This window comes from Cricetulus griseus (assembly GCF_003668045.3).
Source record: "Cricetulus griseus strain 17A/GY chromosome 1 unlocalized genomic scaffold, alternate assembly CriGri-PICRH-1.0 chr1_0, whole genome shotgun sequence".
Lineage (NCBI taxonomy): Eukaryota > Metazoa > Chordata > Mammalia > Rodentia > Cricetidae > Cricetulus > Cricetulus griseus.
Genome location: NW_023276806.1, coordinates 129232778 through 129257319, shown reverse-complemented (window position 1 = coordinate 129257319; position 24542 = coordinate 129232778). Strand labels below are relative to the sequence as shown.

The 24542-nt window shown below is 47.3% G+C and overlaps 2 protein-coding genes across 6 annotated transcripts in view; both read right to left on the bottom strand.

Annotated features, from left to right (window-relative positions):
- The window catches only part of Ikzf4 (IKAROS family zinc finger 4), a 40139-nt gene extending 21900 nt beyond the window's left edge, over positions 1-18239 (bottom strand). The window contains exons 1-3 of one of the 4 annotated variants that reach the window (XM_035451022.1): positions 18101-18188; positions 16256-16301; positions 239-290 (exon numbers count right to left, since the gene is read on the bottom strand). In XM_035451022.1, coding sequence (XP_035306913.1) covers positions 239-278 — 40 coding nt within the window. In that variant the 5' untranslated portion in view covers positions 279-290; positions 16256-16301; positions 18101-18188. Of the gene's footprint in view, positions 1-238; positions 291-16255; positions 16302-18100 lie in introns of all 4 variants that reach the window. The other 3 variants (XM_035451021.1, XM_027392155.2, XM_035451020.1) reach the window with 3 other exon arrangements.
- On the bottom strand, positions 1-22773 carry Suox (sulfite oxidase). 2 transcript variants are annotated; one of them, XM_035451023.1, is made up of 6 exons: positions 22643-22773; positions 21391-21453; positions 20962-21136; positions 18101-20764; positions 16256-16301; positions 1-290 (listed from the first exon to the last, which is right to left on the bottom strand). In XM_035451023.1, exons 2-4 carry the CDS (start codon positions 21441-21443, stop codon positions 19355-19357), a joined length of 1638 nt encoding a protein of 545 aa, XP_035306914.1. In that variant the 5' UTR covers positions 21444-21453; positions 22643-22773; the 3' UTR covers positions 1-290; positions 16256-16301; positions 18101-19354. The 2 variants fall into 2 exon arrangements, with proteins under 2 accessions (XP_035306914.1, XP_027247955.1); XM_027392154.2 differs by lacking the exon at positions 16256-16301.
- Between the last annotated feature and the right edge of the window lie 1769 nt (positions 22774-24542).

Here is a 24542-nt window from a genome sequence, read left to right as displayed (position 1 = left end):
TCATAGTATCCACTTTTATTCCCTTCCCTCTCCACAATACGAAAAGAAGAAGCACCGTTAGGAATGTAAAACCACAGCAGGTTGCACACTACCTCCAAGCACTACCGCACTGAGTGGCAGCTGCGACTGACATTTAGCCAAGTAGAAGTGGTGTGCCAGGGCTGAAGGCTCTCTGCCTTCATCCACAGGGCAGTGTCTGCTCCCACGCCCATCTGAATGGAACACACAGTAGGCATACCAGACATATAGGAGCGGCCATTGAAGTCTTCTATGTCCATCTTAAAGAGATCCTGTTGAAAGAGAAAAGACCGACTGTTAGGAGCCACAGCTGGGGAGGGATGAGGTGTTTTCTTTGTTTGTTTGTTTGTTTGTTTTTGTTCTGTTTTACATTCTCTAGTAAACAAGAAATCTAAAGGATCAGAACAAAACTTTTTTTTTTTTTGGTCCTGGGTAATAGACAATGTATCATGACTTATAAATGCAGAGATTTACTTCAATCTACCTTCTATTTATTTATTTACTGAGACACACAGCGCTGGCTGGCCTGGAACTCACTGTATGGGTGCCTGTCTCTGCCTCATAAGTTCTTTAGGACTCTTGCGCTTCTGAGATAGGCACACTCACACTACTTTAGTCAAGTGGTTCTGGATTTTGAGGCTGTGCCTTCACTCTTCAGAGGGGCTGACGTGGCAGACAGGTTACACACCTGCCCTGTTGAAGCAAAGAAGCAGCTTCATAGAGGATCAGAGAGAAGCTGAACCGGACAAGGGTGCTGCTGCACCGCGGTAATTCCAGCATTAGGAGATGAAGGCTAGAGGATCTTGGGTTCCAGGAGCCGGGAAAGCCAATTCAGTTATTTAGAGGTGTGTTTTTCTTACGGGGTGTGTGTAGCAGAAGGCAAGGTGGCAGGAATTCAGAATCGGAGAGAAGTCCCCTCAAGGTTCAGTGACAACTTCTTTTTTTCATGGGAGGGGGTTTGAGGCAGGGTTTCTCTGTGGCTTTGGAGGCTGTCCTGGAACTCACTCTTGTAGACCAGGCTGGTCTCGAACTCACAGAGATTCACCTGCCTCTGCCTCCTGAGTGCTGGCATTTAAAGGTGTGTGCCACCACCCGGCCAGTGACAACTTTGCTGAAGGTATAATAAACTTTTTAGTCATGTGCTGAGTACCAAATCCACGGCCTCACACATGCTAGGCAAACACTCAGCGCCTCTACGCCCTCACGCCTGAAGTTTCTTCTCTTTGTTTTGAGACAGGCTTTCTATATAGCTCTGGCTGTCCTGGAAAATTCAATGTAGACCAGACTTCAGGCTGGCCTCAGACTCACAGAGATCTGCCTGTCTCTGCCTCCCAAGTGCTGAAATTAAAGTTCTGTATCACCACACCTGGTTCCCATGCTTAGACTTTCAAATGGCTTTCCCATGGTCAATGTTTATTTTATTTAAAATTTTTTTTTCAAGGCAAGGTTTCTTTGTGTATAGCCTTTGCTGTCCTGGAACTCGAGCTGTAGACCAGGCTGGCCTCAAACTCACAGAGATCCGCCTGCCTCTGCCTCCTGAGTGCAGGGATTAAAGGCGTGTGCCACCTCCTCATGGCCTCTTTTTAATTTTTAAAACTATGTTTAAATTTTATTTTTTGGGGTATGAGTGTTATGCCAGGATGTATTTATTTGTACCTTATGAGTGCAGTGTCTGAAAAGGCCAGAAGAGGGCACTGAATCACCTGAAACGGAAATTTGTGAGCTACCCTGTGGGTTTTGGGAACTGAAACCCTGGTCCTTTACAACACAGTAATTGCTCTTAACATCTGGACCATCTCTCCAGTCCTACTATGTTTATGTTAAAGAAAAAACAAGTGCATACACCTGTCCACCTGTCAACACTTAGTAAGTAGAAGCAGGAGGATCAGGGGTTCAAGACTAGCCTCAGCTATATGGTGAGTTTGAGGCCAGCCTGGGCTATGTGAAATCCTGTCTCAAAAAATAAATAATTATTTAAGAAGGAGAGAGTTGGGTTTTTGTTTGTTTTGTTTTCGTTTTTTTTCTCTATGTAGCCTTGGCTACCCTAGAATTCATGATGTAGGCCAGGCTGACCTCAAACTCATAAGAGATCTGCCTGAGTTTGCCTCCTGAGTGCTGAGATTAAAGGTGTGGGCCACCACACCTTTAAGAGAGAATTTTAAAATGTATGTTAGTCAAAAAAAAAAAAAAAAAAAAAAAAGCTGGTCAGTGTTGGTGTATGCTTTTAGTCCCAGCACTTGGGAGACAGAGGCAGGCAGATTTCTGTGAGTTTGAGGCCAGCCTGGTCTTCAGAGTTACTTCCAGGACAGGCCCCAAAGCTACATAGAAACCCTGTCTCAAAAAAACAAAAAAACAAAAAATAAAAATAAAAGCATGTTAGTCTATTTATGGGAAATCAGACAGCAGAGTATTAAACAATTAAAGTGATAATTATTGTAATAGAGTCCTTGGGAGGAGGACAAGAAAAAAATCTATTTAGAGCTAGGCATGGTGGTTTATGTCTCGGATCCCAGCATTTGGGAGGCAGAGGGAAATGGATCTCTTATGAGTTCAAGGCCAGCCTCGCCTATGAAATGTAGTTCTAGGCTAGTCAGAGCTACATAGTAAGACCCTATGCCCTGTGTTGAGACACACACACACACACACACACACACACACACAGAGAGAGAGAGAGAGAGAGAGAGAGAGAGAGAGAGAGAGAGAGAGAGAGAGAGAGCACACTTGGAGTTGGTAGCACACGCCTTCAATCCCAGCTCTCAGGAGACAGAGGCAGGTGGATCTTTTCCAGGCCTGGTCTATAGATGGAATTCCAGGACAGCTAGGGCTACACAGAGAAACTCTTGGGACTGGAGAGATGGCTCTGTGGTTAAGAGAACTGGTTGCTCGTCCAGAGGATCTATCTAGGTTTAATTCCCAGTGCCTGTAGAGCTGCTAAAAAATGACTGTAACCCGAGTCCCACAGATCCAGGGCTCTCTTACAGCCTCTGTGGGAATGGCACACACATGGTGCACAGACATTCACCCAAGCAAATACTCTTACACATAAAATAAAAATAAAATCTCAGAAGAAAAACCAGATGTCCTCCTTCGGACTCCAGGAGCACTGCACACACATGGTCATTTTACATACAGGTGAGCGTGCATACAGATAAAATGAAATAAATACATCTTTTAAAAATAATCTATGTGTTTTTGCCTCTCCTGATAGAAATAAATGCCCCTGGGGCAGATCTGCAGGGACAAGAGTGAAGCTAGGAAGCAACTTGAGATGCCACCAGGAGTCAAGAACCCTTTGAAGGCTTCGGCTACGGCAGATAGATGAAAGTGTGCTCATTTGAAGGCTTCCGCTATGGCAGATAGATGAAAGTGTGGCTCATTTGCAAAGCTCTATTATGGGAACATGGACTGGCTCATGGGCGGTGGGGGTAGGGGGGTGGGGGTGATGTCTGTTTGGCTTCCCAGATCTTATGTGGAGCTACGCTCATGAGAGAGCTCGGAATGCAGGCTTGTGCTCACTCTTGCAAAGCAACCCTTCCTTTGATCTCATCAGACATTATCAGCATTAACCTCAGGAATCCTGGGTGAGTGGGAACAATCCTGAGATTATTTTCAACTCCTCTTGTCTTGACCTCCTGGGATGGACTGAGCTTTGGAACCAGACTTTTCAGAACAAGCCACAGCTCTGAGCTGCATTTCCAGTTCCAACCAGCCGAGATTATAAGTGGTTGCTTAAAGTTTCCCTTGGGGGCCATGATTAGAAGAGCCCGAGTGTGCACGGTCAGATAACTCAGACCCTTTCGAACTAGCCGCAAATCTCGAGGTGGTCAGAGATCCCAAGACAAAGGAGGCCAGGTGGTACTCAGAAATCATCAGCTCCACAAATGGCCTTTGGAACTTTTTCCCCAAAACAACTACAAAGCTCAGAGTGTTATGCATGAATTCCCTCAAATGTCCCCCTCCCCGATACAGAAGGGAAAGGGTTTTCCCATTTTCTGTTTGGAAAAACTGAGGCTTAAAGCAGTTAAGCTGATGTCGAAAGGCTTGTCCCCACTAAAACCAGAATCAGAACAAAGCTTTCCTGCTTCTCTGAGGAATGCTCTTTCTTTAAGGATTTATTTTTATTATTTTTAAAGCGTGCGTGCGTGTGTGCGTGTGCGTGTGTGTGACTGTGAGTGTGCGTGCACATTTGTGCATGTGAGTGCAGGTGCCTTTAGAGGCTAGAAGCACTGGATTCTCCTGGAGCTGGAGTTAAAAACAATTCTGTGCTGAGCATTGGTGGCGCACGCCTTTAGTCCCAGCACTCAGGAGGCAAAGACATGTGGATCTCTGTGAGTTCGAGACCAGCCTGGTCTACAGAGTGAGTGCCAGGACAGTCAGGGCTATACAGAGAAACCCTGTCTTGGAAAAACAAACAACAAACAACCAAAAAAGAAAACAACAACAAAACCAATTCTGCACCATCCAATGCAGGTGCTGGGTCGTCTGCATGGGTAGTGCATGCTCCTAGGCACTGAGACACCTGGCCTGTCCCTGAGGTGTGCTCTTTCCTTTACACTGTATTGCTTCCTTTCAAAAGCTAGGCTAGGGCTGGGGCTGCAGTGCAGCTGAGGAGTGCTTGCCTCCTAGCATGCACAAAGCCTTGAGCTGGGTCCGTGGCATTGTGGAGTCAGGAAGAGCAGAAGTTTAATGTCATTCTCAGATACAAAGTTGAGTTTAAGGCCACCCTGGGCTCCAGGAGACCTTGTCTCAAACAATATAAAACAAAGCAAAACAAAATAAGTAAGTAAGCAAATAAATAAATAAGTAAAATTAAAAAAAAATGTTTCTTTAGAGTAACCCTTGTAGGAGAGGGGTTTCTTTTTAAGAGGCAGAACAAGTTGTACTAGTTTTCCAGTTGAAGGGCTGCCTCAGGAATGGTGGCTCCTTCTTGGATCCTTTTCAAAATGGCCCAGTTTCCAGAAAGATCTGAGGAGTGTTTCCTTTTGGGAGTGTGTGTACGTCTGCGTGTACATGTACATACGTGTGTGTGTGTGTGTGTGTGTGTGTGTGTGTGTGTGTGTGTATGTGTGTGTGTGTGTATAGACAAGGTCTTGCTTTGTAGTCCTAGTTATCACTATGTAGCCCAGGCTGACCCAGACTCATGGTCACACTCTTGCCTTGGTCTCCCCCAAGTGATGGGATTACAGGTGTGTACCACCAGGCCCAATGTATTCATGTTGCTTTAAACCACTTTCCTTCCCGTCTGAGGTCTTTGACCCAAGTTCATATTGGATTGCTAACTTCTTTCTCCATATACTACCCAGCAGGGTGTCTCTAGCAGGCTCTGCCTAAATTGACCCAGGTTCTCTAAGGAGACAGAGCTGCTGGCCTGCTCAGGTAGGGGAGGAGAGGCTTGAAGGGGTGGAGAGTAGGAAAGTTGAGAGTCATGTGCTGTGGGAAGATTTGGGCAAAGAGTAAAGTCCATCTGCTGATTTGCTTTTAGCTTTCAGAAAAAAAAAAAAAATACTGAGTGTCCGGCAATGGTGGCGCACACCCTCAATCCCAACACTCGGGAGGCAGCGGCAGGTGGATCTCTGTGAGTTTGAGGCCAGTCTGGCCAGTTTGGAAGGACAGCCAGGAATACACAGAGAACCCTGTCTGGAAAAAAGAAAGAAAGAAAAGGAAACCACACAGTGCACAGCCTGCTGCAGACCACTCTCACTTCCGGATTACCATCTTGGCGTTTGGATCAGTTGGAAGCAGATGAGTACCAATTTTGCCAAAAATGTGTCACACAGCTTGAGCTCAGAGCCATTAAGAATGAGGAGACTCGCCGGGCGTTGGTGGTGCACGCCTTTAATCCCAGCATTCGGGAGGCAGAGACAGGCCAGATCTCTGTGAGTTCAAGGCCAGCTTGGTCTCCAGAGCGAGTGCCAGGACAGCCTCCAAAGCTACCCAGAGAAACCCTGTCTCGGAAAAAAAAAAAAGAATGAGGAGACTCGGTTTGCCACTATAACACAACTTAGCAGGAAGTAGGGGCCCTGCGTTCAGTTGTCAGTGCTGCACAAAAATAGGTGCAACAGCATAAGCCTGTCATTCCAGGGTTTGGGAGGTGGGTGCAGATCATTCTCAACCACATAACAAGTTCGAGGTCAGCCTGAAGAGAGGAAAGGGGAAGGAAGAGACCAGGCGTGATGGCTGTACTTGTACATCTGCAATATCGGCACTGGGAAGTTGGGAACAGGTGGATCCCTCAGGCTTGCTGACCAGACAGCCTAGTATACTTGGCAAGTTTCAGGCCAGTGAGAGAACCTGTCTCAGCCACAGGTGGATGGTCACACACACACAGACACACACAGACACACACAGACACACAGACACACAGACACACACACACACACACACACACACACACACACACACACACACACACGATGGCACACCCCTGCATTTGAAAGGTTGAAACAAGAGAACTGCCATGAAGTCTGGGGGCCAGCCTGAACTACATAGCAGGACCCTGATTCAAAGCAAAAACAAAATCATAATTCCATACAATGATGGAGACTTGTGCAGTATATTGTAAATTCAGTTCAGTGGGCTGATTGCAAAGCAGCTAGAAACAGCCAGTCTCTCCCCCTTTCTCCCTCTAAGAAGGAAACATCTCTGTAAGAGATCAAATATTAGTCATGGTGATCTCTGGGATGAAAGAGAGAACACTCCCTGGCCTGCCACTCTAGAGGCTGAAGCCAGGTCTTCACACATGCCAGGCAAGTCTCCCTGGTCCTCCCCATATTTATTATTTATTTAAATTATTTGTGTGTATGAGAGAGAGACAGACAGAGAGACAGAGAGAGAGACAGAGAGACAGAGAGAGAGAAAGAGAGAGAGAGAGAGAGAGAGAGAGAGAGAGAGAGAGAAAGAGATGCCACAGCAGGCCTATGTGGGTCACAGGATAACTTGTAGGAGCTGGTTTTCTTTCAATCATCCAAGTGGGTCTCAGTGATCAAAGCTTCGGCTGTAAACATCATTATCCACTGAGGCATCTCACCAGCCCTCTCCCCATGTTTTGGGTCACTTGTCCCCATAACCAGAGTCCTCCAGGCAATGGCTTTCTCCCACAGGCTATTACCTTTGCCAAGAATGGCTGAAAGCAGCATCCTTTCCAGAGAGAACTACCTAGCGACTCCTTGACAAGGGGCAGAGAGGTCAGTCCAAATCTGACCTCCAAGGGCAGATCCATTCTACCACCCCTTCTGTCTCCCCAAACACTCAAAATGGCCCTAACTATTTAGGAAAAATATATGGGAAAGTAAAATTTTCTCCATGTAATAAATAAACTGACATTGTTGTTGTTCATTTTTTGTGTAGCCCTGGCTGTCCTGGAACTCACTCTATAGACGAGGCTGGCCTGGAACTCAGAGATCCTTCTGCATCCCAGAGTGCTGGGATTATTCTCTATTGTTTTGGGTTCTTTTTCTTTCTTTCTCTCTTTCTTTTTTCTTTCTTTCTTTCTCTCTCTCTTTTCCTTCCTTCCTTCCTTTCTTTCTTTCTTTCTTTCTTCTTTTTTTTTGTTTTTTGTTTTTTGAGACAGGGTTTCTCTGTGTAGCTTTGGAGCCTGTTCTGGAACTAGCTTTTGTAGACCAGGCTGGTCTCGAACTCAGAGATCCACCTGACTTTGCCTCCATAGTGCTGGGATTAAAGGCATGCACCACCACTGCCTGGTGTTTTTTTGTTTGTTTGTTTTCTTTTGTTTTGTTTTTTCCTGTGGATTTATTTATTTATTATGTATACAGTGTTCTGTCTGCATGTCTGCATGTCTGCCTGCAGACCAGAAGTGGGCACCAGATCTCATTACAGATGGTTGTGAGCCATCATGTGGTTGCTGGGAACTGAACTCAGGACCTTTGGAAGAGCAGTCAGTGCTCTTAACCTCTGAACCATCTCTCCAGAACCTTTTTAGTGTTCTCATGTTAAATTTTTGAGACCAGGTTTTGTATTCCCCAGGTTGGCCTCTGGCTTGCCATGTGACTGAAGATGAGCTTGGGGTCCTGATCATCCTCACCTCCCAAATGTTGATATCACAGGCCATGTGTCACCATGTCCTATTTTATCTATCTATCTATCTATCTATCTATCTATCTATCTATCTATCTATCTATCATGTTTGTTTGTTTATAGAGGTCTCACTCTATAGCCAAGGCTGTCCCAGAACTCACTATGCAGCTGAGGATGACCTCAAACTTATTTCCAAACGCTGGGATTTTACAGGTGTGAGCCACCATGTCCTGCTAGCTTTAATAGGCTAAAATAATATGGTTGTCTTCAGTAAGCAAAAGCATTCAAATCTGCCAGAGAATCCGGTTTAAAGGAATGACATGACAAACTCTGGGGATATAAAGCACACTCCTTGTGATCTATGGCTCCATGCCATACTTATGGTTCCAAATGGCAGTGGGGACATTTTCTGGTTCCCCTTAGGACCTGAGTTTGAGATGCAGTCTAGTAGTTCTCAACAAGTTCAAACATAGTTTCCAAAGTCTTAGTGTGAGCAATTGAGGAACCTTGAGTAGGCCAGATCCACAGTGTTATCCCCTCTTGTGCGTGCCTCCCCAAACAGCATGAAGTATGAGCAACGATATGCTGGAAGCTGGATTTACTTCCTCCGAGGGGTTCACAGAATGGGGCTGCAGAGGGAACAGGACTAGAGATAAATGTAGGCAAATGTATTGTCTGTCACTGGCTGCACACCCCTTTCCAGGAAATAGACTCTGGCTGAGCAAAGGCAGCTCCAACAGGCTCTTACTCTATGTTTATGTATAAACCAGATAAAGAAGTCCAGATTCGGTCTCCAAGTGCTTTAGGAGCAGCACAGAGGTCATGCCAGGAATGGCCAGTCTTTAAGAAGGGTGGAAACACCACACCAGGACGGGGGACTTCATTGTCTCATTTTAGAGCTCAGATGGCCGAATCTTTTCTCTCATTCTTTTTGCTTCCTTGTCCTCCTCATGAAGATTGCAGGAGAGAGAGAGAGAGCTCTCTCCACTGTAACCCCCCATCCATACCCCATTTCAGGATTTAAGAGACTAAGGAAAAAGACCGAACTAATTACTTTAAACCACAGGACACAGGGCACAAGAGATGACACTTTCTGTGTATAAGCACCTGAGTGTCTAAGCCCTGTGTTTATGGAACAACTCTTTAAGGTCACTGCTCAGCTTCATGCTTGGAGGTGTAGAGAAAGCAGAGGAGGGGAGCTCAATGAGAGATTTATTCATTTATTTATTTGGTTTTGGTTTTTCCGAGACAGGGTTTCTCTGTGGCTTTGGAGGCTGTCCTGGAACTCGCTCTTGTAGACCAGGCTGGTCTCGAACTCACATAGATCCACCTGCCTCTGCCTCCCGAGTGCTGGGATTAAAGGCGTGCACCACCACCTCCCAGCTAATGAGACATTTATTAATTCTTAATTTTTATTCATTTTTTTTGTTTTCAAGACAAAATCCTTTTTAATTTTTATTTAAGTGTGGTGAGAGTGTGTGTGGTGTGGGTGTGTGTGTACTTTTGGGAATGCCAGAGGACAACTTTGGCTGTCATTCCTGTATGTGTGTGTGTGGGGGGGCACATGTCGAGGTTAGAGGACAACTTGAGGGAGGGGCCCTTTCCCTCTGCTATGTGGGGCCCCTGCAACAAAACTGAAGTTGGCTTGACACTTGACAGCAAGCGCCTTCCCCTGTGGATCCATCCCACCCAGCTGCACCATGACTTTTGTGACAAGGCCTCCCATTGGTCTGGAACTGGGCAAGTAGTGAGGGTTGCTGGCCAATGAGCCTCAGGGATCCTCTTGTCCCCATCTCCCCGGGACTAGGACTGAGGCATCACCCCTGGCGATTTATTTATTCTATTTTTTTTTTAAACATGGATTCTAGGGGTTTGGACTTGCAACCAAACGAACTCTCTCTCCAGCCCAAGTAAGTCTCTTGAGGATATTTTATTATTTTGGGGACTGGAAAGATGGCTCAGTGCTTAAGAGCACTGATAGTTCTTCCACAGGACCTTGGTTTTATTCCCAGCTTCCCAGCACTCACACGGTACTTCACAACTGTCTGTGACTCTCATTCCAAGGGGTCTGCTGGCTTCTGGATTCTTCAGGCATTGCACACACACTTCATAGACACACATGCAGGCTGAAACACCCATACCCATAAAATAAAATAAACCCGAGTCCCCAGCCCCCATAGCAGATCACAACCACCTGTAACTCCAGCTCCAGGAAATCTGACGCTCTCTTTGGGCTTCCACATACACCAGCACTCATGTGCACACACTGCCCTCCCCATACATAAAATTCAGAAAAAAAAATACATGTATGTGAGTATCGGTGACTAAGACCAGAAGTATCATATCCCCCTGCAACTGCAGTGACAGGTGGCTGTTAGCTCCTCATCATGAGTGCTGGGACCTGGACCCAGGTCCTCCAGAAGAGTGAAAGAGACCTGAACAGCTGAGCCATCTCTCCAGGCCTGAAACAATCTTCAAATTTTTTCATCTTTATTTTATTTAAATTTTTTGTTTTGTGTATATATTTGTGGGCATTCACGCTACAGCATAAGTGGGGATGTTGGAGGGCCACTAATAAGAGTCAGTTTTCTCCTTCTGCCATGTAGGCTCCAGGGTTGAACAAACTCAGGACATCAGGCTTAGTGGCAAACACTCCTACCTACTGAGACACCTTGCAGGTTACCAACCCCCACCCCCACCCCAACTGAATCCTTTTTCAGACTTTCCAGTTATGATTTTATGTAGACAGGTGTTTTGCCTACATGTATGTCTGCACACCATATGTGTGTCTGGTGCCTGAGGAGGGCAGAAGAGGGTGTCAGGTCCCCTGGGGATGGGAATTGAACCCAGATCCTTTGGAGGAACAGGCTGTGCTGTTAACCACAAAGCCATCTCTCTAGCCCCTAAGTTAATTTTTATTTTTATTTTTGGGGATGTGTATGAGCATGTGTGGAGGGAGTTGGCTCTCTCATTCCACCAAGTGGGTTCCAGGACAGAACTCCAGTGCCTTTACCTGCTGAGCCATCTCATCTACCCAACAGAATCTTGATATGGAGTTCAACCTCGTCTGGACGGACTGTACAGCCTACACTGTCCTGAAAAATCACAGCAATTCTCCTGCCTCAGCCCCCTTCATATTTGGATGGGTTATAGTTGTGTGCTACCATGCTGGTATTAATTTGAGCTTCAGGATAGTCAGTTTTTTGTTGTTGTTGTTGTTGTTTGTTTGTCTTTCAAGACAGGGCTTCTCTGTGTAGCTTTGGAGCGTATCCTGGCACTCGCTCTGGGGACCAGGCTGGCCTCGAACTCACAGAGATCTGCCTGCCTGTGCCTCCCGAGTGCTGGGATTAAAGGCGTGTGCCACCATCTCCCGGCAGAATAGTCAGTTTTAAAGTCAACGTTTCCCCAGATAAGTGCTTGGAATTACAGAGAAATCTTGATTGGAGCAGGGTGGCAAAATTCTAAAAATGTGGGAAACATTGTCTTTGGTGTCAATTCTGGCCAGGAGTCCCTGATACATGCTCCTCCAAAGAGTTCACTGTTGCTTGGGCCAGAAAGATATTTCCAGGCTCCGTGGGTAACAAAGATTCTTGCTTGTGGTAAGCCACTTTGGTAAGCCTCTTTATTTCCTGAACCAGGCCTAGGACAGAGGCCCTTAGAGCTTAGAGATGGAATGGAGTTGAAAGTTGATCTCTAATCTTTTGGAGACAGAACCAAGCCAAAAGCCACTTATCTGGTTAACAAGTAGCAGAAATAGAACCGGGGATATGAGCAGACGTTTCTGTCCCACGGTTTATTTAATCTTGCCCTGGCTGGAAAGCTTGGGGAACCCTGTTTTCTGTTTCTCAGTATGAGTGAACGTATGCACGCTCAATATTCTTGTGGGTGCACATGTGTGTGAGCATACACACGCATGTGTGCATGTGGAGCCCAGAGATTGATGTTGGGTGTCTTTCTCTCTTCACTGAGAGCCAGGGTCTCTCAATGAAACCCAGAACTCTCTAATTTATCTAATGCAGTGAGCCAGCCTGTCCTGGAGCTCCCATTTCTATCACATGCTGGGATTACAGGTGAGCCACCACTCCTGGCATTTATGTGGGTGCTGGAGATAGGAACCTCAGTCTCATACTTAGCCCATGAATGGTTTTTGGGTCTGTGAACAGGGACTTAAATCCTTGAACTGGAAACACAAGATTTATAAAGAATAATCCTCTTAGTCTTGTGTCTTTTCAGAAACCGTGGGCTGGAGAACAATACCAAACAGGTGCTCACTGGATCTTTTTATGGTTAAAAACAGCCCTAGTCCAGTATGAAGTTACGTGCTGACTAGTGCCTACCAGGTCTGTCTCATCTAGGGACCAGCTTGACATCAACTTTACAAGTTCTTAGATGTTTTTGTCTGGCAAACTTTGGCCCTGTTTCTCTGTTTCCAGGACAAAGTCTATGATGATTCTGAGAAGGGGCAAATTAACAGCCTGGAACTCAAAGCCTTCTCCAGCCAGCAGAATCATGAGACCAACAAAGAAAGGGAGTTCTCCCTGCCTCTGACACAGCACTGTCTGCATCCACGGAGCCCCCAGTTCTTGTTGCTCCTACAAGTAAAATGAGGCTAGATACTCCTGACCAACAATAACTTACCCCTTCTTTAACATCCGTAGCTAGCAGGTATGTGGGTGTGTAAAGAAGGAGTGAAACTAGGGGGAAATAAACTGTATGTCAATTTAAGAGAAAAGAATTCTTTTGTGGATCATGGCGGGGGGTGGGGGCAGCAGCAGTAAAACGTGGGATAAGTTTATCCCACGCGAATAGAGAGTATAAGATGCAGATTTCAAACTAAGAGGAGATGAAAAGAAAATTCAGTTGCAAAAACAACAGTGAACTCTTTGGACCGGCTTGTATTAAGGACTTGTCAATACTGGCATTGTCACCAAAGACAGTATTTTCTGTATCCCCCAATTTTTTTACAACCCTATCCGCATCAAGACTTCTGCATAATTTCAAATACCTGAAAGAGATAATCTTCTGCTTCAAAAGTGACCAGTTTGGAAAAAAAAAAAAAAGTCATGTCTTGGAATATGTGACTCTTAACCTCCTGAGGTGAAGAGGGTTGCTTAGAAGCTGTCCTTGAACTTGCTGCACTGGGGTGTCAGTGTGTTGGTGGCACCAATGTCTGTTGACTGGGGCAAGACAAAATTCTAAGCTGCTCACACAAAGCCAGTTCTGATCACACTGAAGAAGCTTCCCCGGCAGAAGCTCCAGACACACACCCCTCCCCCCCCACACACATACCTGCTTTCCAGTGGTAAAGTCAGTTTCTTCTAACACTATTTTTGTCTGAGGGGCCCATCCTTCTTGCTAGTCTTATGAACTAAGGGGATGTCTGGATTCTCTGGCTTTGGCTGTGGGGAGGCTTGTACACTACCAAGGAAGAGGTGAGGAATCACTAGCTGGGTGTTTTATACACACCTACCAAACAAGACATTGCTTGTTTAAAAATTTATTTATTCATTTTATGTACATTAGTGTCTTGTCTACATGCATGTCTTCCTGAGGGTGTCAGGTCCCCTATCACTGGAGTTACAGACAGTTGTGAGCTGCCATGTGGGTGCAGGGTACTGAACCTAGGTCCTCTGGAAGAACAGCCAGTGCTCTTAACCACTGAGTCAGCTCTCCAGCCCCCCAAGACATTGTTTTAAACTTTGTCCCATATGACCTTTTTTGGGTGAGGGATTTGAAACAGGGTTTCTCTGTGTAATAGTCCTGGCTGTCCGGGAACTCACTCTGGAGACCAGGCTGGCCTTGAATTTGGAGATCCATCTGCCTCTACTGGGATTAAATGTGTGGGCCACCACTGTCCTGTTCATTTGATCTTTTAACTGGCCTTGTCCCCAGAATTTGAGTTAACTTAAATGGAAATATTTCAAGTAGTTAGAGACCTGTTTTTCAGCCAGGTGGTGGTGGCGCACGCCTTTAATCCCAGCACTTGGGAGGCAGAGGCAGGAGGATCTCTGTGAATTTGAGACCAGCCTGGTCTACAAGAGCTAGTTCTAGGACAGGCTCCAAAGCTGCACTGAGAAAATCTGTCTTGAAAAACAAAAAACAAACAAAAAGAAACCTGTTTTTCATGTTTCCTTAGGAAATAAACATGTCTCAGGCAAAGTGAGTAATATCAGTAAAGGGAGAAAAACAGGCCTCAGGGGCCATATGCTTGGCCATGTGGATGAAAAGCCCTAGAGCTGACAGGGAACAGATCAGAAACATACCAAGCCTACCACAGATGCTTTGAGGGATAAGGGAAGACAGACAGCAGGATTTATTAGATAGACGAGGGCAGGCAAAGGGGCAGGATAGAAAGACAAGAAAGATTACCGAGACATGAGGAAGGAAAGAAACCTCTCAACCCAGAGTCTGGTTGAAGACTCTCGCTGGACAAGTATTACAAATTTCAGCACAATTAACATTTTCCTAAGGTTTTTCTCCTTTTCCAGTATAAAAATTACAGTTTTCTATAACTCTCATCAGAAACTGCCTTTACAGTAAGACATGCCCTAAACCCCTTAAGGGATCCTAGAGGCTCCTGTCTTAATTTATCAGAGTAAGACCTGATCCAAAATACCCTATTGTCCTGTTCACTTATTGGAGAGGGTTGGGGCAATCGAGCACGCCTGGTGGGAAGGTGGCTCAGGGATTAATAGCACTTGCTAATCTTACAGAGGACCAGGATTCGATTCCTAGCACCAACATGGTGGCTCACAACCATTCGTAATTCAAGTTCTAGGGGATCTGAGACCCTCTTTTGATCCCCACAGGCGACAGGCATGCACGTAGTACACACACACATGCATGCAGACAAAAATACTCATACACATGAAATAAAATAGAAAGTCTAAATAAAAATTTAAAATAATTAAAACTCTTCTTTCTGTGAGAGTATTGCACGTGCTATGTGCACATGTGTGTGCAGGCACACATATAGAAGCCCGTGTTCAGCCGGGCATTGGTGGCGCACACCTTATATCCCAGCACTTGGGAGGCAGAGGCAGGAGGATTTCTGTAGTTCAAGACAAGCCTAGTCTACAAGAGCTAGTTCCAGGACAGCCTCCAAAGCCACAGAGAAACCCTGTCTCAAAAAAAAAAAAAAAAAAAAAAGAAAAGAAGAAGAAGAAGAAGAAGAAGAAGAAGAAGAAGAAGAAGAAGAAGAAGAAGAAGCCTGTGTTTATGTAGGGACAAAAAGTTGACCTTCGTTGTCTCTCTTGATCACTCTCTATTTTGTTTCTTTTGGTTTTTTGAAACAGGGTTTCTCTGTGTAGCCCTGGCTGCCCTGGCACTCACTCCGTAGACAGCAGGGTATTTTGCCTGCATGAATGTCTGTGTATCAAGTACATGCCTTCTGCCTGCAAGGGCCTGAAAAGAATGTCAGATCCCCTGGAACTGGAGTAACAGCTTGTTACAAGCCATCGTGTGAGTGCTAAGAACTGAACCCATTTCTGGAAGAGTAGCATGAGCTCTTAACCACTGAACCGTCTCTCCAGTTTCCCCCTTATTTTTTGAGACAGGGTCTCTCACTGAACCTGGAGGTTATTAACAGGTTAGGCTGGCTGGCTATTAATCTACGAATCCACCTGTCTCTGGTCTGTGCCCCCCCCTCCCCTCAATGAGATTACAGATATGTGTTGTGGCTTTTACATGCATGCTGGAGATTCAAACTCAGGCCCTCAGGCTTGCAAGGCAAACACTCTGTGTGTGTGCATGTCATAGCATGTATTTGGAGATTAGAGGATAATGTTCAGGGTTGGTTCTACCTTCCACCCTGCGAGTCCTGGGGACTGAACTCAATCTAGGTCATTAAAGCTTGGGATAGGCCAGGCGGTGGTGGTGCACACCTTTGATCCCAGCACTTGGGAGGCTATATAGAGAAACCATGTCTTCAAAAAACAACAACAACAACAACAAAAAAAAAAAAAAACAGAGAGGCCAGGCATTGGTGGCGAACACCTTTAATCCCAGCACTCAGGAGGTAGAGGCAGGCGGATCTCTGTGAGTTTGAGGCCAGCCTGGTCTCCAGAGCGAGAGTCAGGATAGGCTCCAAAGCTACACAGAGAAACCCTGTCTCAAAACCAACTCCCCCCCAAAAAAACTAAAGAACAAACAAACATAAAAAAGCTTGGGTGGTAGGTACCTTTCGCCCACCAAGTCATCTTACCAGCCAACAATTCTCTTCCTACTGGCTCACTGGAAATTCTTTCTGCCTGGAAACCAAAAAAAGGTTTTACCCGAGTTTAAGCCCCCAAAGATTAAAAGAACCATGGGCAACAGTATAGAGCAGTGTCTCAGACCTTGCCACCACTAAGAGTCACAACAGCTGACGGTTTCATTCATGAGAAAAGGAAAGTGGTGAAAGAAGGTGGGCTAAGCTTTTACACATATCAGTTGGTGACACACCAAATCTTTCTGGTAACTGGGTAGGGATGGCACATGCCCTTAGTCCCAGCACTCAGGAGGCAGAGGTAGGAAGATCTCTGAATTTTAGGCCAGCCTGGTCTACAAAGCTACACAGAGAAACCCTGTCTTGAAACACACACACACACACACACACACACACACAAAGAAAGAAAGAAAGAAAGAAAGAAAGAAAGAAAGAAAGAAAGAAAGAGAAAAGACAAGAAGAAAGAAAGAAAAATTCCTGGTAGCAGTTAGTAGATTCTCAACTTTGGATGAGCAAATGGGGTATCTTGCATCTGAAATAGCTCATATTAAAAAGTCCACATTTCATTGAACATCCCACTTATCCCAAGAAATGGCTGGTCATGGTTTAAATAAAACACATGGCAAGACTTACACGATGAAGGCCTGTAATCCCAACACTGGGAGATTGGAAGCATAAGGTTCAGAAGTTCAAAGTCATGCTTAGCTATAGCAAATTTGAAGCCAGCCTAGAAATGAGATTCTGGCCTAAAAACAAACAGCAGAGCATTGAGGCGCTAGCCTTTAATTCCAGCACTCGGAGGCCTCGGAGGCAGGTGAATGGATCTCTGTGAGTTTAAGAGCTGCTTGGTCTACAGAGTAAGTAAGTTTCAGGCCAATGGAGGGCTACACAGTAAGACCCTGTCTCGAATAAGCCAACCAACCAAATAAACAAAAACCCACAGAGAAACTGAAGGAAAACTCAGTGAGGCAGAGCTGCAGTCCCGAAGGCCAAGACAGGAGAATCACCACAAGTTCAGGGGTTAGAGGTCATCACGAGATTCATAGTTCAGGCCAGGCCTGGGTTACAAGAGACCCTGTCTCAAAACACCCAACCATGGTTCACTTGCCTTGAAAACCTGGAGATATCACTTCAATTCCTGAATCCATGTAAAGATGGAAAGAGAGAATCGACTCCAAAATTGTCCTGTCCCTGGCATGCACACCACACACACACAACCAACCACTAAATCAAACAATACAACTCTAGCAGAAAAGGGTAAAAGAAAACGAGATGGGTCTGTATGAGGAGGTGCACTGAGGATGGCTTTAATACTTAGAAAGAGATATTTGGCTACCCAAGTTTATGTAGCTCCCATCCAGAGGTTTACCATAGGGCTTCCTCTGTGGTTTCTCTCTTGAGTAGTGGATTTTTTTTTTTCCTTCCCATCCTTGCTTCTCAGGTTCCTATGCTCCTCACCCAAACAGCAGAGCAGACAGCACTCCAGTCTGTCCTTTCTCCCACTCTGTCACCTCCTGGAGACAGTCCTAGGTAGGCCTGGGTCTTTTCCTCCAGCATTCTCAGTGAAGCCCCCAGGCACCTGGCTTTTTCTGGTCCTCGGTCGCTGCTTTGTTCTGTCGTTCTGTCCCTCTCTGTCCTATCCTCACACAGGAGCCTCCCACATGTCAGTTCCAGTCTCCAGCCCTCCCTTGACCTCTCTTCTTACCATTCCCCAATTCTGAGGCCCCTGGCCAAGGTGCTGCACACCCAGCCCGCCCCTCCCCAGCTTCTCCGCCAAGCTCAAGCCCCGCCCCGAGGGCCAAGCCCCGCCCCCGCCTCGCGCGGGCCCCGCCCCTCGCTCACCTGAGGCGTCTCCGCGCGCGCGCAGGCTGTTGGGGGTTGGGGGAGCAGGGCCGTGTCGGGTGTGGGAAGAGGGCTGGGGAGGCCCCCCACTCTGGCCCAGGTGGCCCAGCGCGGGGGGGATGGGGTCACTGAGGCGGCGGCAGCCAGGCCCAAGCCGCGATCCGGGCGCCCAGCGGTGGCGGCTCCATCTCCATCAGGGGCTTCACCTGAGGAGGGATCGGCCCCCCCACGAAGCCCCCCCCAGTACGGCCATTGCCCCCCTCCGGAATAACTTCCGGTCCCACTACCAGCCGACAGGCGACTGGGCCAAACACCGAGCGCCCCCAAGCCGGGGAGACTGCTGAGGGAAAAAAAAAAAAAAAAGGGAGAGGAGCTAGGGGAGAATAGCCGAGCGCCGAAAGATTTAAGTCCAAAAGGCCCTGTCGTGCAGAGGTTAAGCCAACTCTATCTCTTCATCTGCATCTAATTTGCAAACTAGGTGCACGCCGGAGCCCCGTGTGCCCCAGCACGCCTGCTCCTGGTGCCAAGGTTTGCTCCTGCCCTCCCCAAGATAATATTGATTTCCAGCCTTTTGCATTATTTGTTAATCCTGCCGAGAAAGCAGGAATTGGGGAAACGGTTTGAGGGTACCAAACATTTAAAAACAATCACTTCTCTCTTCGTAGGTATCTCCTGGCCAGTCAGGTGGGAGAAGGAAGACCCACTCCTTGGTTTTTCCAGCGACTGTACCTCCATCCCACTAGCTTTGGGTTAGGCTCATGCCTCCCTCTTGCAACATGTTCACTGTCCAAGCCCCCAAGAGGTCCCAGTCATAATCTTAAACGGACACTTTATTGATATATATATATATATATATTTAAAGTATAGCTCTAAGAGGGAAACCCCTTGCATCCCATAGGCAGTAGAAAATGGTTCTCACACATTCTACACACATTTAGCTGAAGTTTCTGAGCGATGTAAAATAAGGCCTGGGTGAGGAGGCATTAGAAGTGGAGGTGTGGTAGAAACCTTGTCTTCAGAACTGCTTTCTCACAGTTGTCTCCTGGCACAGGGTCAGAGGCCAGGAGAGTGGGTTCCTGGGTGGAAATGTGCAGTTTGTGTGTCCAGTTACAGTGTAAGAAGACCAGGTAAATACAGGGTTATGACCCAAGAAGAGGAAGGAAATGTTTTTCCATGGTAATGAGGGTTAAGGATGGGTTGGAAAGGAGTTTGCGTAGTTCTTGGGTACAGATGGCTTGGCTCCGTTCCATGCTTTCATGGGACGATGTGGACATGGACACGGTGCCAGGCGTTGCTGAGAACGCCTCGAAGGTTCCAGATGGGGGCTACAGTGTCTGGCTGCACATTGTAACTGTCATCTATCGCTTTACAAATGATGTTCAATTCATTTAGCTTAGCTGGCACCTGAGCTTTCAACTGCCATAATCGCCACGCCCAGGCCTTCCTGGGACATTGTTCCTCTCCCACTAGCTCAGCCTCCTGCCAGGTTAGTCCACCATCTATAGACACATCCACTCGAATCACAGCCCTGCCACCACCGCTCCATGCATAGCCCTTGATAGTCACCTCTCCTGACTCTACAGTTGCCCCATCATGAGGTTCTGTGATAGCTGACTGGATAGGTAGTTCCTGAATTGATGGCGCTAGATCGAAGTCTACCGTGTCCCAGTCCACAGATGGAGAGAAGCCTTTGTAATCCCGCCTCTGCCAGTGACTGTGACTTTCCTCTGACTCCACACTCACTCTGCCCAGCCATTTGACGTGGCGGGCACCCACCACACCAGGGACCACCACTCGTACAGGGAAACCATGGTCACGAGGCAGAGGCTGACCGTTCATTTCATATGCCAGGAGGACCTCAGCTTCAGGATCCATGGCCCGAGCCAGAGGGATAGATGCCCCATAGGCAGTCCCAGTGGGGTCTGAGTCCAGCCCCTCGAAACAGACATGGGCCTCAGTTTCACTGAGTCGGTGACCAGCCTGGGCTAACACATCACAGAGTCGTGCCCCAGCCCAGCGTGCCGTGCTGATGGCTCCTGTCCTCCACTCCAGGCCTTTCACTTCCTTGACCTTACTCATTTCAGAGCGCCGGTTGCCAGCACACTGCAGAGTGACAGTGACCTCATGTTTGGGAAACTTATACAAATCATCCAAGGACAGGGACAGCGACTGACCTCCAGGTGCTCCTACTATATGCAAGCGATAGGTTTCTGGGTCCAGGTTAGGTACAGGCAGATGGTTCCGGGTGAAGAAAATAGGGTTTGGTGTGATGTAGTTTTCTGTTAGCAGTTCAGGAGGAGGCTCCGCATTAAAGGGACGCTGGCTATTAATCTTCAGGGCTGGATGACGGACAGGATCATCGGCATAAGGGTCAGAGGCCTCCAAGGTGGGAGATATGTCAACTTCGGGGTTCAGTTCCCCGATCTTATACTCAGCCAGTAACTCACGGACATGAGCCTGGTTGTGAACAGCATAGAGGGCCCAGAAGGGTTCTAGGGGGCCTCCAGCTGCCAGCATTAGTTTTGATGGTCCCCCTGGATGTAGTTGCACAAATTTTGTGACATCAAAGACCTCAGAGCCTAGAGTTACCCAGACTCCATTTTCAGGGCTGTTGTGGGCCCTCACGTCCTCTTTGGTGTATATCCGTGATGACTCCTGAGCAGCCTACAGGTAGGGGAGGGAGAAAGCAAAAGGAACAAACAGAACATTAAATCACTCTAGGTCATTCTGACCCCATCCACAGTCTTAGACTGGGAAATTAAGCGAACAGATAGTATCTCTGCAGTACATGAAGACAAAGCCATCACAGGGAAGAGCGTGTAAGATCCCTCTGTCCCGAAGGAAGCTCCTTTTCTGCTTACCCTGCAACGATGATCATGATAGGCCAGCACTGCACCAAGGCCTAGCAGGGTCCCCATGACTTTCCATCCCTGTGTTCTTGAGTTATCAGAAAAGGTGAGGCTGGGGTGCTGGGGTTGAAATGAATCATTTGTGGAGTACACTGGGGAGCAGATCCTGGAGGGGGTTGACTTGACTCTGGAAGAAAGAGATCTTTAGTGGCAGGAATGTCCTGTTCAAGCCCCGGCAAAGGTCTGTGGCTGCCTCTCCCTCATTAGTCATTGGTTTTCAGTTAGAATTGAGTTTCTTCCGGATGGGTAGGACCAGTGAAACATGGCTCTTTCCTCCAGAGTCATCTGTGCACTGCCTTATCTCCCAGATAAGATAAATATCAGCCAGATAAGATAATTACGAGATTGGCTAGGAGTAAGTTCGGGGATGGGATAACCCACCTGATGGCCTGTGGAAGTCCCACAACCACAGTTCTGTACAGCCGAAGCAGCATTGTGACAGACCTACAGGAAGAAGAGTCACAGGTTTCCAAACAAGAAGACCTCTTTGAGGGGACATTTGGGAGACTGAGAATGCAGGGTCCAAATGGGTTCTTGGAGTAAACCTGCAGCACTGCAGTACTAGACTGTGCTGAAGAGGCTGGAGGGAATGGGGGTGGAGTGGGGATGGAAAGGTACAAAGACTTCTAGAGAGAACAACGCCCCAGGCCAAGGAACCTGAGGACAGAATCGGGTTTGACAATATTAGACAAGTGCTCGACCACTGAGCTTAAACACCTCCAGCCCCCAGTTTATAACCATTTCTAAAGAGACTTAAGAAAAACAGATAAGAGGTAGCAGCAACCTAACGGTTAGGGTGAAGGAACCCGAATCCTAGAAGCAAACTGCCTTGAATTTATACAAACAGGCCTTGTCATTAACTGGCTTCCTGTGCAACACAACAGGCCTCTTTGAACTCAGGATCCTCATCTCTACTCAGAGGACCTGATACAAAGAGTAAACAAGTAATAACATTCAACCAGGCCTTTCCAGTTCCCTCCCTCCACCCCTTTAAAACAAATATCCCACCTAGGAACTGAACCCCAATTCACTGTCTCCACCCTAACCTGGAAGTCTTTGCCATTCTAATGATCTCAGCAAACTGAGAGAAGTCAATGGCCAGGGTGTCAGGGGATGGGCTAGAGGAGGAAAATAATTTTTCTGCTCTCTGTCCTATAACTGTCTTCCTCAAAACCCAGTGCCTATCTGACCTAGGTGGGTTAAAGTGGAGAGGAAGAAGCTGCTGGTTGCTCAGATGCTAGGGGTGGGGTTGTTACGGATAGGGAAGACAGGAAGATGGAAAGAGGTGCGAATTCTGCTACCCTTAAGTCTGGGCCACTCTTCCTGCCATCTATCCTTAATTTCAGCAACCCGATTTTACCAGCTCGGCCCCAGGCTTGGGAGGGGTGGCTTGCTAAATAATGGAATGCCACTCTGTGGTGGTTTGAGCTCCTACTCTCCGGAACACTTTAGGTAGGAGGGTGTGTCTATCCAGAATTCGGACAGAAACGTAGCCTGCGACCCCAGGAGCACTCGGAGACTTCCTAAACGGAGGTACTTGTCCTTTTGCTACTCTAAAGATTTGGATCGTCACTGACCGCCTTGGTCCCACCGTTGCTATCCCTCTTGTCCCTCCCGGTCGCAGTCCCCTTACCCAGCTCGTTGTCCGCAGCGAACAATTTCACCCGCCCGGTGCGGGGCAAGGGCTCCCCGCGCGGTGGGGCGGGGCGGGGCGGGCGGGGCCTGGCCGTGACGTGCACTGTTTGTGCAGGCGTCCTCACGCCCCTCGCCCGCGCCGCAGCCATTGGTCCCTTAGCTTCGCCGCTGTTTCTGACGAGAAACTTGCTGCTGTCACGGGGTCGCCGGATCCGAAGCGGGAGGCGGGGAGTCGCCGGCTCCAGGCCGGTGCAGGCCTCTCCTTCGCAGGGACAGTGGACACGCACTGATGACCGGAGCCGACAGACCGCAGCTCCGCAGGGCGACGAGCGGCCTCACTGATGCAGTGCGCCCAGGCAGCGGAAGGTGATGAGGGCTCCGAAGGTGGCCGCGAGGATGGGGACCAAAGCTAGTTTCCCCGGGAGGCCTCCCGGTCCTGCGGGTATGCCCCGCGCCTCAGGAGTTGTTTAGTGTTGCAACTGTTAAACTCTGCTTGTGTCTTAGGGCCAAGAATAGCAGAAGAAATGACTCCTTAAAATAGTGGCTCAAAGACCCCAGAGTGAATTTCTCAAGTGCGAAACCAACAACACTGAAAAATGTAGCCCTGGCTGGCATGGAACTGATTTTGTAGACCAGGCTGGCCCAGAATTCATAGATCCGTTTGCCCCTGCCTCTTGAGTGCCAGACTTCTTAAAGGCGTGTGCCCCCATGCCCAGTCCTTAAAACCATCTTTTAAATTTTGCGTTGTGGGGGAATAAAAGCTGGGCGTGGTGGCGCACGCCTTTAATCCCAGCACTTGGGAGGCAGAGGCAGGTGGATCTCGGGGAGGAGTTCGAGCCAGGCCTGGTCTACAGAGCTAGTGCCAGGACAGCCAGGGCTACACAGGGAAACCCTGTTTTGAAAAACCAAACAAAAGGAACATCCACTTTAACAATAAAAATGACAGTTTAACAAAAGTATGAACATAAATCCTTGTAAGTCAAAGTAAGGACACTTAATCGAATACATTCCTTATTACTTTTAACAGCTACTAGAGACCGAAAATTTGACACTTAGCCCTCACTAAGAACATTCTTAGACTGCCCCCTAGAGATCAGAGGGTTGAGCTACAGTCGTTATCAATTTAAAGCAAAACATTTCGAAGATCGTTCCCCCCCCCCCCTTTTAGTTTAGAATCTTCCTTTCCTTTCTTTCCTTCTTTCTTTCTCTTTTTTTTTTCTTTTGGTTTTTCGAGACAGGGTTTCTCCTCCAACCAGAATCTTTGTAAGGAAATCAAGGACCCCTAGCGAGGAGTGTCCTCAGAAGAGAAATGATAGTGAAAAGGTCATATTGGAAGTTATTGGAATGGAATGGCTTCCAGCCTTTGTGTAAATCATCCTAACGGTTGCTGAAGTTTCAGCGGGTGTTCTCAGCACAAGGGAGGCTGATACCAACCTGGACTATATAAGAAGACCCTGTCAAACAGATAGTTACTACTTGATATGGCTTCTTCCCCCATCTACTAATGCCACACAGTTTTATCTTATGGAGTCTTAGATTCAGTATGTACTTGAGGACCCTCTAGCCTGGGATGACAGGTGTTTACTACACACATGCTCAAACTTCACACTCTCTTCATCTAACAGGTAGAGGGGCTGAAGCAGAGTGAAGTAGGAGAAATGGGCTGGCAAGTAAGGGCTGCCTGACTCCAGTCCCCTGAACATATCAACTTAAAGTCTTATAACTATACCCAGTCTCTTGTTTTCATTTGTTTGGTGTTCCCTCCAGTCTATGACAAATGGAAGGACTTCAAGCAGAAATGAGAAACAGAGCCAGGCAAAAGTAATTCTGTGGGGAGGTTGGGGTAGAAGCCACTTGCTCAATCAGTATTTTCTCCCTTTTTGGAGATAATGGTCTTG

Bases quoted from the DNA above. Each gene is read 5' to 3' on its own strand.
- Suox (XM_035451023.1), bottom strand. From the start codon at position 21,443: ATGCTGCTTCGGCTGTACAGAACTGTGGTTGTGGGACTTCCACAGGCC. The intron at 21,137-21,390 runs GTGGGTTATCCC...TCTTTCTTCCAG, and splicing joins GGACTTCCACAGGCCATCAG to AGTCAAGTCAACCCCCTCCA. The intron at 20,765-20,961 runs GTAAGCAGAAAA...CCCTACCTGTAG, and splicing joins ATCATGATCATCGTTGCAGG to GCTGCTCAGGAGTCATCACG.